This window comes from Dipodomys merriami, unplaced genomic scaffold, assembly GCF_024711535.1.
Source record: "Dipodomys merriami isolate MVZ:Mamm:240054 unplaced genomic scaffold, mDipMer1.0.p SCAF_91, whole genome shotgun sequence".
NCBI classification, from domain to species: domain Eukaryota; kingdom Metazoa; phylum Chordata; class Mammalia; order Rodentia; family Heteromyidae; genus Dipodomys; species Dipodomys merriami.
In genome coordinates, this window is record NW_027206524.1 from 326,504 (window position 1) to 339,795 (window position 13,292).

Genomic DNA, 13,292 nt, shown 5'->3' on the forward strand with positions numbered 1-13,292 from the left:
TGCAGGGGAAAATATGTGGTACATTTACATACGTACATACACAAATGTGTATTTCCTTGTTCTGTCAGATGAAGGCCTACATACAATGACACCGATGGTTGTGAGCACCTCAGCCCCTACACATTGGTTTCTCAGACCCTTCTGTAAAAGAAGAAATTGGAGGTCCGTGGATGACAGGCTAACTTTAGGAGTAGAACAGGAAATATAAAAGTTGACTCTGAAAACACAGTGGAGACAAATTAAAGGGACACAGGAACAAACTGAGAAATTTATCCATGTCCCCAAACTGAAATAACACAACAAATGTACCTAAAGAATCAAGTGAATGCCCATGAGTTTTTGAGTACCATGATAAAACTAGGTAATTTTTCAAATGACTAAATAGGCAACATGGACAAAACTTTCCTGCAGAAAAGTTACAGATAATTAACCATCAACTATTTCACCCTCAACAAGATATAACTTGAGCCCTTTATTTGTGGGTGTGCACAGTGACTGTTCACTTTTTTGTGGTTGTTGGTCATGGGGCTTGAACTCTGGGCCTGGGCATTCTCCCTCAGCAATTCAACTCAAGGCTAGTGCTCTACCACTTGAGCTACAGTGCCACTTCTGGTTTTCTGTTGGTTTATTGCAGATAAGAGTTTCACAGACTTTCCTGCCCGGGCCGGCTTTGAACTGTGATCCTTGGATCTTGGCCTCCTGTGTAGCTAGGATTAAAGGCATGAGCCACCAGTGCCCAGCAACTGTTGACTTCTAAATGTATAGTATAGAAAGTTGGTGAGGGGGAGGAAAGGAAATAGGGTAGCACTGTAGTAGCAAGATCTGACAAACTCTACCTTAGCCAGAATATCAATGTTGAGTGGTGAGTTGCAAGATAAACTATGTTGGCCATTGCCCTGATATGATTTGAAGAAAATGATTTTTTTGTCCTTTCAGCCTTTCTCTCAATAACAAATGACTCCAGTGTAGCATAATAATGCTATCAGAAAAAGACGGATTATGTAATAAATATTCCTCAAACAGTCAAGAATGGAATCGCTGAGAAATTATGATAGTCTCAAGGAGCCCAAAGAAATTTAATAACTCAGTGTAATGTCATCTCCCACACAGAAAAAGGATATTAAGTACCATGCACTTGTCATCCCAACTACATCAGGAAGGCTTAAAACCAGCAGATCCCATTAAGTAAGGAAGTAGGACCAAATGTAAGAAGTGCAAAATAGGGCTGGAGCCGTGGCTCAGCAGTAAAGCAAATGTCTAACAAGCACAATGTCCTAAGTTCAACTCCTAGTACCACCAATCAATCAATAAACAATTCATGAAATGGTACATCAAAATGGATGAATGTAATATTTTGAATATATAAAGAATTACAGCTCAACATCCACAAAAAATGTGGTTCAGAGGGATCACACCAATCTAGCAAGTGTGAGGTCCAGGGTTCAAATCACCAGATGCTAGCAAAAAATAAGATACCTAACCAACGTCACAGCCAGATAAGAAGACACATAGTATGCAGAGGCAGATTATAGTTGACAATCTTGTGTTGTATAATCAAAAAAGAGGGTTTTGCATGCTATTGTAAAGAAGGAAGAATAGTTAAGATGATAGAAAACCTAAGGATATTGACTTGATCACTATATTTATTAGTGTACCATTGTATTAGTGTACCAAAACATTGATCTGCATTTTGTTTTGTTTTATTTTGTTTTTGGTGCCAATACTGCACTTGAACTCAGAGTCCCATGTTCTCACTTGGCTTTTTCCCTTCAAGGATAGCACACTGTAGCACTTGAACTACACCTACCTTTTCAGTTAACTGGAGGTAAGAATCTAAAAAGCTAGCCCAAGCTGGCTTTGAACTAAGATCCTCAGCCTCTTGAATAGCTAGGATTACAGGTATGAGCCACTAGCACGCAGCTTAGCATATACTCTTGAGCTAGCAAATGATATATCTGTCTAGAAGGTAATCTAGACAGTCTAGAAGACAGAAAATCTTCCTTTGTACAAGTTCCTTTCTATATCCTAACCTTCTGTTAACTAGGTTTGGGGGAAATATTCACGAATAAAATCCAAAGCCAGGTGCTGGTGGCTCACTCACACCTGTCACCCCAGATACTCAGCAGGCTGAGAACTGAGGATTACAGTTCACAGCCAGCCTAGGGCAGGAAAGAATATGAGACCCTTATTTCCAATTAACCAGCAAAAAGTCAGAAGGAAAGGTGTGGCCCAAGTGTAGAGTGCCATCTTGGAGCCAAAAACCTAAGGGACAGTTCCCAGGCCCTGAATTCAAGCCCCCACTACCAGCACAAGAGCAAACAAACAACAATGAACAACAAACAAACAATGAATGAAATCCAAGAAGACTTGAATCATTTCTTTTCATAATGACATATTCTTTCATGTGAGATCAATATCCTATGTTTTAATTAGCATGATAGAAGGGACAATATGTTGGGGGTGGGAGGAGGAAAAGAAGAAAAAACTCAAAATATCGTGCCACAGAAGGGAAGAAGCAGAAAAGAGAGGAAGGAACTGTCTCTTTGAAATTGAATTATTCTTTCCCTCTTTTTCTGATAACTTGGCTAATAACATAAGTGAACACCCTAGGTTTGTAATCGTCTCTGGGATACATTGATCGTGTTCTCAAGGTTTCACTTTTCATTTATTTTATTTTACTTTTTGGAGTAAGACAGACACTCTAGAAGAAGAGAGAGCTGCTTTCTTGACATGAGAAAGCTGGATCCATGTTTACCGTCCTCTTCAGTGTGTTTTTAGGAGGCTTTGTGGAGATGCTGAGATGTCACCCATCCAAATTTAGGGACCGCTGGAGCCTCCACCATAGTTAAAGGTCGTCGTTGCACAAGTCATAGCCCCGACAGCATTTGAAGGTCACAAAATAGACACTCCATTTTATGTTTTGCACGTTGGCACAGTTCTTCAGGCAGCCCATGAAGCTTAGCCAGAGTGTACGATCCGCTGAATGAGGGAGGAGGAACAGATCAGCAAGCCTGGTTCTCAAGCTTCTGGAAAACCAATTCTCTTTAGCTCTCAACAACACTGTGAAGTTTAGGGTTTGAAGGGCTGGGAGATATTGTAAAGAATACTGGGACTGTTTTACAGGTAGGGAAGTTATGTGAGCAGCAATTTGGGGATTGCCAAAGATGGGTTTCTATAGAAGAAAGGGTTATACATGCCACGGGTGTGTGGAGCACAGAAGGGGAGAAACTAGAGAAATCATGAGCTCTAGTCTTACCCTTGAGGGGCTATTTAACCAGTGTCTTCTGATGGACACTGGTCCCACTATTTGTTTAGTCCTCTATGAGGAAGTTGAGTCAGGTACTGTAGCAGCTAGTTGTTCTTTTCTGGACAAACATTGTTTCTCTCCTTTCACCTCAGTTCAGTCTCCTCTGTTTTTTTTATTGGGCTTCTCAAATACCATTGCCTTAGCTACATACTCCAGTCTCTACTGATCACCTTCATCTCTGTGTGTGTGTGTGTGTGTGTGTGTGTGTGTGTGTGTGTGTGTGTGTGTGTATGCCAGTACTGGGGTTTGAACTCAGGGATTGAGCTTTATTCCTTAGCTTTTTTACTCAAGGCTGGTGTTCTGCCATTTGAGCTACAGATCCACTTTTGCTGATTAATTGAAGATAAGAGTATCACACAGACTTTCCTACGCAGGCTGGCACCAAACCATGAGCCTCAAATCTCAGCCTCCTGAGTGACTAGGATGTCAAGAATGAGCCACCAGTGCCCCGCCATCTGTTTTTGTCATGAGGGCACAGGATGAGGGCCAAAGATATCAGTCATCCTAGACATAAACCTGCTGGTAGTAGCCAGAGTCAACCTCTCCCCCCATTGCAGTGGCCCATGGGGCCTCTTGGATTCCCCCACCTTGTCTTTCTTTTCCCCACCCTACAACATACCTTTGTACAGCATCCCAATTGCACAGGCCTCTTCTGCTGTGGTTGTGCAGACTCCTCTTCCTCTAGAGCACTTTTCACCAGGGAACATAAGGTGACACATCCTACATTGAATAAGGTGCCTCTCTTGGACACAGAAAGAGGGAATCGAAGTGAAAGATGGCATGACCATGAAAGGACCCCATCCTCCCTTCCGATTTTGAACTTTGCATGGCGTTGCATGCTTTTACCATAAACTGTGAACGCTCTCCCCTATTGAAATGGACTAAGGCAAGAGAGGGGCTGGAGTTTAAGGTCTGAAGGGTTTTATCTTGAAAGGTGAGCAGGGAAAGAAAGGTCGAGGAGAAGGAATAGAAACCTCCATTGTGAGGTGGTTGGGTTGTGTGTACTCACCAGAAGCTGTGTGTACTCACCAGAATCATGTTTATCAATGGCTACTTGAGTGTCTGTGCTGGCAAAGAAGAGGGAGGGAAAAGTCATCTGCAAATTTGTCTTAGATGTACCTCCTGCCCAGTGCTTCTGTCATTTCCCTCCTCGGGGCTTATTCTCCACTCAGCCTGGAACCAGAACAAGCCAAGGTTCACTCTGTCTTTTCAAAGCTTAGTCACCCACTCGAGATGCTGTCCATCCCTTCTTTCTTTCTAGCTCTCTTCATCTTTTTAGAGCTTCTCAGACTCCCATCCCTGCAGGCTGTAACACAGGCCAGAAGGAAGAGGAGAAAGGCACACTTAACAACTCAATTCTTTTCTTTCCAGTTGACCTTCTGTAGTTGTTCTCACCTGGGACCTGACAAGGGAGACATTCATCTGAGACTCCTGATTGCTACACTTTAGTTTTGGATGGTTGGTGCCTGTAAAGTCAACATTCTACCTCCTCCTTCTTTCCTTCCCATCATAAACATACCCTGTCCGGTGGCTGTTAAGAGTTAGGTTCCTGTTACCCACCCTAAACCACCTTCCTCCCATTCCTGTCTTGCATCCATTTCTACTTACCTGAACTCTCTTTCTCTGCAAATGACCCAGACAGGACTGTTGAAATGACAAAAAAAAAATGATACATCGTCTGAAGATCTCATTTTCCATCCCCCATCTCACAGCTTTTAGGGAAATCCTCTCAGTTGCTCTGTTTCCTACCCTTTTCCTCCCCGTTTCCTACCCGTTTCCTCCTATAAAGGCCTTTCTTTAAAGTCAGGGACATTTCACACATTGTAGGTAAAAATCAGGGCACAGAGTTAACAGTTCACCATATCTGTGTTACCATAAAGGCTCTGAGCTATGGATTACTGGCTCATGTCTAGATCCTGGACACTTCTGACCAGCCATCAGTCCTTGGAACTTACCCCTAAAGCAGGAGAGCAAGGTGAGGAGGCTCAGCAGGAGGGACCTGCTCATTTTAGAGGAAAGAGGACTGGGTTAGGGCAGGAAAGTTCAAAATTACCTATTTATACACCTGCAGGCTGGGCTTCCACAGGAAGGGGTAGGGGTGGGGACACAGAAGATGTCCTTGAAAGGCATCTTCAGCTCCTAGAGAAATAAGTGATGCTGTCATTTCTCTTCTTGGCGACTTGGAGGAAGATAGGTGAGCTAGGAAAGTCCCAATGCTAACTTATTCCAGTCACGCCACTCAAGATTTTGGTTGTCAAGTTTTCTGATCTCGGCAGCAAAGCATACTGTGAGAAGACACAAGGATCAACCAGAGCTGGATGCACAGTTCTAGAGTGATCTACACTAAGGTGCTCATTAAAAGCTAACAGAAGGGCTGGGAAGGTGGCTCAGTAGTAAAGTGCTTGCCTTGCATGTGTGAGGCCCTGGGTTCGATTCCTCAGCACCACATAAACAGAAAACGCCGGAAGTGTGGCTCAAGTGGTAAAGCACTAGCCTTGAGCTGAAGAGCTAAGGGACAGCACCCAGGCCCAGAGTTCAAGCCCCATGACAGATAACAAAGAAAGAAAGAATGAAAGAATGAAAGAAAGGAAGAAAGAATGAAAGAAAGAAAGAAACAAGAATGAAAGAAAGAAAGAAAGAAAGAAAGAAAGAAAGAAAGAAAGAAAGAAAGAAAGAAAGAAAGAAAGAAAGAAAGAAAGAAAGAAAAGCTAAGAGAATATATGCATATACATAATTGGCTGGGTGCTGTTGGCTCAGGCCTGTAATCCTAGCTACTCAGGAGGCTGAGATCTGAGGATCCTAGTTCAAAGCTAGCCCAGGCAGGAAAGTTTGTGAGACTCTCATCTCTAATTAGCCACTAGAAAACCAGAGGTGGCATTGTGGCTAAAAGTGGTAGAGCACCAGCCCTGAGCAATAAAGCTCAGAGACAGTACCCAGGCCCTGAGTTCAAGCCCCACAACCAACAAAACTAACAATTCTTGGATGGAAATTCACCTTCTATTTATCATTATTTACAATGGATGTTCTTTTTACAGGGAATTCAGTAAGAACATACTGCTTGATTGATACCTGAAACACTTTCACATCATGACCTTTTTTGAATTGATTGAACAGGCCGATGGAGAGTCATGATATCTCATTATGGCAGATGTCCCAGCGATAAAGCAATGAAAAGAGAGGAAGAACAGCAGGTGCTGTTCCAACGCACTACCTTAGATTCCAAAGCCAGTACAATGGGTCTTAATGACCCAGGAGAGAAGGAACAGTCCCTACTGCACAGGATTTGAAGCCTGTTCAGATCAGATCAACTTTTCCTCCCCTCAGGCAAGTGAAGAGCACAGCTCCAAGTAACACTGGAGGAAATCAGAGCTATCCTCTGTTTTTGTTTTTGTTTTTGTTTTTGTTTTTTTTGGTTGGTTGTAGAGCTTGAACTCGGGACCTGGGAGCTGTCCCTGAGCTCTTTTTGCTCAAGGCCAGTGCTCTACCACTTTGAGCCACAGCGCCACTCCTGTTTTCTGGTGGCTTATTGGAGATAAGAGTCTCACAGACCTTCCTGCCCAGGCTGGCTTTGAACTGGGATTCTCAGATCTCAGCCTCCTGGGTAGCTAGAATTATAGACATGAGCCACCAGTGCCCAGAGAGAGCTACTTTCTTGAAGGATATGAAAGACAGAGGAAGTATCCAGATGTTCCCATCTGACAAAGAGCTTACAAGAAGTGCCTCTGGGGAGAACTTGTGGACATTCACTTTGTCCACAGGTCCGTAGACAGCCCTTTCCTCTTGTGCTAAGGACAAGGGAATGTATCACAGTGACCAAGGAAGTCTGCCTAAGATTCATGGGTAAAAAGTCCAATAACTTATCCATTGTTCCTATTACAGCATATAGATTAAAAGAAATTTCCTGGATTTTCAATGTACTGTAACACAAATCAGAGAACTTCTCCTCTTTCTTCTTCTTCTTCCTCCTCCTCCTCCTCCTTTCTTCTTTCTTCTCTTCTTTTCTTCTTCTTTCTTCTTCCTCCTCCTTCTTTCTTCTTCTACCTTTAACTAGTGTAAAAAGGGGTTTCAATTCAACAGGTCTGTTTATGAGAACAATGTATCTTGATCAAGTCAGCCCTTTCATTGTTCTTACCCATCTCTCCCAGCCCCATCCGTCCCCTTAAGTTACCTGGCTCCATTTTTCACATATGTATATTGGCTATTATGACTCTAATAGGCCACCTCTCCTCTCTTCATTCATCTGTCAAAGTCTTCCCTTTGACTTCTGCTCCCTACTTCCCCGAACATGTTTCTGCTTCATTTTGGTAAATGATGTTAGTTTCAAAGTATTGCACCATTGGAATTCTCCACTGCACAAATCATATTTTAATCAGTTTGTTTGTGTATAAATGCACTTAGGTGGAAGTGAGAAAAACAAACAAACATGAGCCCTTTGGCTCTCAGCCTGGCTTACTTCACTTAATATAATTTTTCTGAGATCTCTATCTAAGATGAACTCAGCTAAAGAGAAATTTAGTACCCTTCCAGTACTTTCCATGGTACATTCACCAGTAGGTGGAGGCCCCACCCATCACTGCCTGGTAGCGCAGAGCTATTATTTTATGTACTAGATATTTTATAATAGCTTCCTCCGGAATGTTACAGTGATGCCTTTGTTTCCAAAAGATTGTTCTGAAACTCTTATTTAAGCCGTTTCTGTCTTGTTAGTTCCTTGGAGTAAAATACCAACAAACACAAACTTAGTTAAAAAAAATTATTTTGGTCAGTCGTGGGGCTTGAACTCTGCGCCTGGGCGCTGTCCCTCAGCTCTTCAGCTCAAGGCAAGCGCTCTGCCACTTAAGCCACATCACCACTTCCAGTTTTCTGGTGGTTTGTTGGAGATAAAGAGTCCTGCCCAGGCTGGCTTTGACCTGCGATCCTCAGATCTCAGCCTCCTGAGTAGCTAGGATTATAAGCGTGAACCACCCGGCACCAAGCAGGAAAATATTCTTGAAAGGGTTAGATATGGAGACAAAAGATTTATCAGCAAAAGGCTAATCCAGTATGCAAAATTTAATCAATGAGATATGTCATATTAATAGAATAAAATACAATTAGATTGCATCGATAGGATAATAACTGCCACACAAATAGCCCAATAGGTACAGAGAAAAATGTCTGAAGGAATTTAACTACTTTCCCTATAAAAATACTTAGCAAAGAAGTGACAGAAGAGAGTCTAGTTTGATTAAGGGCATTGAGGAAGAACTGACTCTATAAATAAAAGGGAAGATTGAAATCTTTCCTCTGAGATCTAGACCTGGATATAGATATATATTCTTTCCATTTCTGTTCACTGTTGCACTGAAATTTCTGTCAAGGGCAATCAGGTAAGGATAAGAAATTAAAGACATAAATTTTTTTAAAGTAGGAGATAAAACTACCTATTTTAGCAATGGAATAAATATTTATTTAGAAGATCCTAAAGAACCTGCTAAAAGAAATTCTTTACTACTCTCTCTCTGTCTCTGTCTATTATCTGTTGTCTCTATCTGTCTGTCTGTCTCTGCCTCTCTCTAATCATAAATGAACTTCCATATATATCTATACAATGGAATATTATTCAGCAATGTAAAAGAATGAACTATTGATACATGTAACAATAAGTCCTAAGGGAAGGGTTAATGCTGAATGAAAAGCATTCAATCTCAAATGATAATGCAATTTATGATCCCATTTATGTACCACTCTTAGAATGACACAATTGTAGTGATGGCAATTGTTACCAGTGCTTAGCAGGCTCTAGAGTTAGGTGGAGAGTCTGCCTATAAATGATGTAGCATGAAAGAATTTCTTGGTGATAATGAATAGTTATATAACTTTTTCGGTATTTTATACAAACTGTGCATGTGGCAAAATTTCATAGTAATACACATCAAAAAACAAATACATGTCAAAACTAATGAGACTGAAAAAAGATCCTGAGTCATTAATACTGAGTCAATGTCTATTTTCTGGTTTAGGAAATTATTGAAGACGGTATCATGGGAAAGCCAAATGCACAGAAGTCAGGCACCAGTGGCTCATGATTGTAATCCTGTCTACTCAAGAGGTTGAAGTCTAAAGATCATAGTTCAGAGCTATCTCAGGCAGACAATCCATGAAACTCTCTTATTTTACTTTTTATTGTTATTATAAAGGCCATACACAGAGGGGTTACAGTTATATAAGTCAGATAAAGTGTACATTTCTCTTTGGACAATGTCACCCTTTTCCTCATTCTCTCCCAGTTTTTCCCTCCCGTCCTCACCCACAAGTTGTATAGTTCATTTGAAAAATAATGTCTAGTGAGTACCACTGCTGCATTTGTTCACACTTTGTCCCTCCGTTTCTGTGCCCCCCTTACCCTCCCAAAGATAGATAAATGAACAAACAAGACAAAAAGAAAAAAAAATGAAAGAAAAACATCTATTGCTTCCATTTCCTGGAATTCATTTCAATAAATATTACTTTATATGATCAGAGGTACATAGGCATTGTGCCCTTGTGATCCTCCCCTAAGAATACCCTCCTTTGGTCTCACTGTGTGTGAGTCCTGTACAATATACCATGTTCCGGTGCATTTTAGATCTAGTTTCTGCAAATGAGAGAAAACACATGCTCTTTGTCTCTCTGAGTGTGGCTTATCTCATTTCACATGATTTGTTCTAGGTCCATCCATTTCCCTGCAAATGAGGTAAATTATTCTCTCTAATGCATCCATTTCCCTGCAAATGAAGTAAATTATTCTCTCTAATGGCTGGGTAAAATTCCATTGTGTATAGGTACCACATTTTTTTTGGATCCACTCATTTATTGTAGGGCATCTGGGCTGTTTCCACGACTTGGCTATTGTGAATAGTGCAGCAATGAACATGGATGTGCAAGTGTCTTTATATCCTGGCTTGTGATGTCCTGGGTAGATGCCCAGGCTGGGTCATAGGGAAGATTTATATTTAGTTTTTTGAGGAACCTGTAGACTGCTGTCCAGAGTGGTTTACATTCCCACCAACACTGCAATAGGGTTCCTTTCCCTCACATCCCTGCCAACATTTGGTAGACTGTTCTTAATTACATTGTTTTTCTCCCTGGAGAAGTTGTACAGGTTGTATTAGATTTATTCCTAGATATTGGCGCCATTGTTCCAGGAACAGGGTAGGATCCATTGCCTGGGGTCAGGGGAACAGAATACCCTGTCCCTGGGGCCTTAACTGGAGGTGGTTTTGATGATAAAAGAGTAGATGGGCAGCAGATGAAAGGGGGAAAGTTCATTCAGCTGAGAAGAGGGAACACGTGGCACTCACAAGCAGCTCAAACTCTTGGCATTTGGAAGTAGGTAGAGAAGACAGAAGAGAGCCTCAGAACATTTAGAAGCTAGAAATGCACTTAAGGAAAAATCCAGCTCTGATAACTTCAGAGATTCAAGCATGTATCCAAATGATGAACATGGAAGGGTATGAAAGGTTGTATACAGAAGTATACATCCTCAGTTGCCTGAACTTGTATATTTTTACATGCTGTGTAAGAAAGCTAGGATAGAGTCTAGGGCTTGTGTGTGCTAGGAAAGTGTTCTACCATGGCTCTATGTCTCTATAGGACCCTAGAAAGGGAGATTCTCATGAACTTTCCACATTCTCCTCCCCATTCCAGAAAAGTGACTCACCCAAACAGAAGTCTACATGCAGCTTCAAAGTCACCCTTACTAGAACTCTCAGTTTGGGTGCAACCAAAGTTCCAACTCTACACAGGGTAATAGTTACTACGTTTCAGTATCATCATTCTAATAGGGATGTATTCACAGCATGCTACCACGCTGGCTTTACCGAGGTGCTATGGTTTGGGTATGGATTGAATGTGACCTTGGAAGACTCACTTACTGAAAGCTTGGTCACCCAAGTTGTGTCAAGGTGACAGAATCTCTAAGAGGTGAAAGGTGACCTAGACACTCAGAAGACTGAGATCTAAGGATCACAGTCTGAAGCCAGCTCTGGCAGAAAAGTCTATGAGGCTCTTATTGTTAATTAGCTAGCAAAAAGCTAAAAGTGGAGGCATGGCTCAAATGGCAGAGCACCAGCCTTGAGTGAAAAGCTGAGTGAGAGCATGAGGCTTTGAGCTCAAGCCCCAGTGCCAGCACAGAAGTCAAATGCACAAAGGAACAACAGGAAGGTGTGCTTCCTGTGGCTCAAAGTAATAGAGCGCTAGCCTTGAGCAAAACCAGCTCAAGGACAGCGCCCAGGCCCTGAGTTCAAACTCCATGACTGACAAAAATGAATGAATGAATAAATAACTGATAAAAGGGCTGGAAGTATAGTTCCAATGGTAAGAGTACCTGCCTAGCAAGTATGAAGCTCTGATCAGGTTCAAACCCCCTGTGCAAGAAAGAAAGAAAGAAAGAAAGAAAGAAAGAAAGAAAGAAAGAAAGAAAGAAAGAAAGAAAGAAAGAAAGAAAGAAAGAAAGAGAGAGAGAGAGAGAGAGAGGGAGAGGGAGAGGGAGAGGGAGGGAGGGAGGGAGGGAGGAAGGAAGGAAGGAAGGAAGGAAGGAAGGAAGGAAGGAAGGGAGGAAGGAAGGGAGGAAGGGAGGAAGAATATTGTCTCCATGTGTTTGCATATGTAACCTCCTGTTTTTGTCTGGCTATTGGTGCCTAGTTTTATTTCATTGTGATCTGATAAAATACAAAAAGTTACTTTAATTTTTTAAATGTTCATTAAAATTTAACTTATGTCCAAAAATGTCAGCAATTTTGCAAAGTTCTATGAACTTCCAGGAAGAATGTGTCTTAATGACTGTTAGGTAGAATAGACTTTTTAATCCATTTGATCTAGAGGATCATTTAATTCTGAAGTTTCTTTGTTGATTTTCATCTGGATGATCTATCTGTCGATGAGAGTGGAGTATTGAAGTCACTCACTAACATTGTGTTGGGATCTATGATTTTATGTCCAATGTTATTATTTGTTTTATGAAATTGGATATGCCAATGCTTGGTGTATATATATATATATATATATATATATATATATATATATATATATATGTTTTCCATTGTATGAATCCTTCTCCTTGCCAATATGAATTGGCCTTTGTCTCCTATGACTAATGTTTATTTAAAGCCTATTTTTTCCAGGTGTGAGTTTAGCTACCTTAGTTGTTTTGGGCTCCATTTGCTTGGAATACATTTTTAACAGCCCTTCACTTTAAACCTGTATTTGTCTTTGCCAGTGAGGTGTATTTCTAGAGGCAACAAACAGTTGCTAGTCTTATTTTTTTTAATCCAATGAATGTACCAGTCTGTGTCTTTTAACTGGATAATTTGGATCATTAAAATTCATTAAAATTATTAATGGGAATGTAATTCCTATCATTTGGGGCAATGTTTGATTCTTAAGTCTTATTTGCTTATCTAGTGAAATTTATTCTTTCCTCTGTGTGTGTGTGTGCACGCGCGTGTGCATGAGTGTTCTGGTCCTGGGACTTGAACTCAGGACCTGTGCATTGTCCCTAAGCTTTTTTGCTCAAAGGTAGCATTCTACCAAATGAGCCACAGCTCCAGCCACACTTCCAGCTTTTGGTATGTTAGAGATTAGAGTCTCTCAGGCCTTTCTGCCTGGGCTGGCTTCAAATGGGGATCCTCAGATCTCTTTCCTATTATTAATTAAGCCCTTGATTAGAGGCCCTGGGAGAGCTGTGGGCCAGGGAGAGGAAGCAGAACACCCACTCTCCTGTGGGTAAGAGGTAGGGCTTCTTAATACTAGCAGACTCACTTTACAATTTGCAGCTCAGAAGAACATTATTCACAGAACTGGAAACTAGGGAAGAAACTTCAGCTTCATCACCACCTGGCATCCAGGCCAGTGCCCCATTGCTGAACCCTTCCTGGATCTCAACAGCTGGCCTCATCGCTCCTTTCCTTTGTATCTTCCCCACCTGTATGGACCGGCTCCTGTTCTTGATGCTCCCAGGAGTCCT

General features: G+C 41.5%; 1 protein-coding gene across 4 annotated transcripts; it reads right to left on the reverse strand.

The window, feature by feature from the left end:
• Nucleotides 1–1,052: 1,052 nt before the first annotated feature.
• On the reverse strand, nucleotides 1,053–5,496 carry Pate1 (prostate and testis expressed 1). 4 transcript variants are annotated; one of them, XM_070013448.1, is made up of 6 exons: nucleotides 5,263–5,335; nucleotides 4,916–4,951; nucleotides 4,536–4,613; nucleotides 4,337–4,369; nucleotides 3,927–4,049; nucleotides 1,053–2,979 (listed from the first exon to the last, which is right to left on the reverse strand). In XM_070013448.1, the coding sequence occupies exons 1-6, from the start codon at nucleotides 5,312–5,314 to the stop codon at nucleotides 2,846–2,848; spliced, it is 456 nt and encodes a 151-aa protein (XP_069869549.1). In that variant the 5' UTR covers nucleotides 5,315–5,335; the 3' UTR covers nucleotides 1,053–2,845. The 4 variants fall into 4 exon arrangements, with proteins under 4 accessions (XP_069869549.1, XP_069869550.1, XP_069869551.1 ...); XM_070013449.1 differs by having other exon boundaries at nucleotides 3,927–3,996; nucleotides 4,317–4,369; XM_070013450.1 differs by lacking the exons at nucleotides 4,536–4,613; nucleotides 5,263–5,335 and adding an exon at nucleotides 5,361–5,496 and having other exon boundaries at nucleotides 4,337–4,374.
• Between the last annotated feature and the right edge of the window lie 7,796 nt (nucleotides 5,497–13,292).

Bases quoted from the DNA above. Each gene is read 5' to 3' on its own strand.
- Pate1 (XM_070013448.1), bottom strand. From the start codon at position 5,314: ATGAGCAGGTCCCTCCTGCTGAGCCTCCTCACCTTGCTCTCCTGCTTT. The intron at 4,952-5,262 runs GTAAGTTCCAAG...TCATTTCAACAG, and splicing joins CTTGCTCTCCTGCTTTAGGG to TCCTGTCTGGGTCATTTGCA. The intron at 2,980-3,926 runs GTATGTTGTAGG...TCCCTCATTCAG, and splicing joins AATTGGGATGCTGTACAAAG to CGGATCGTACACTCTGGCTA.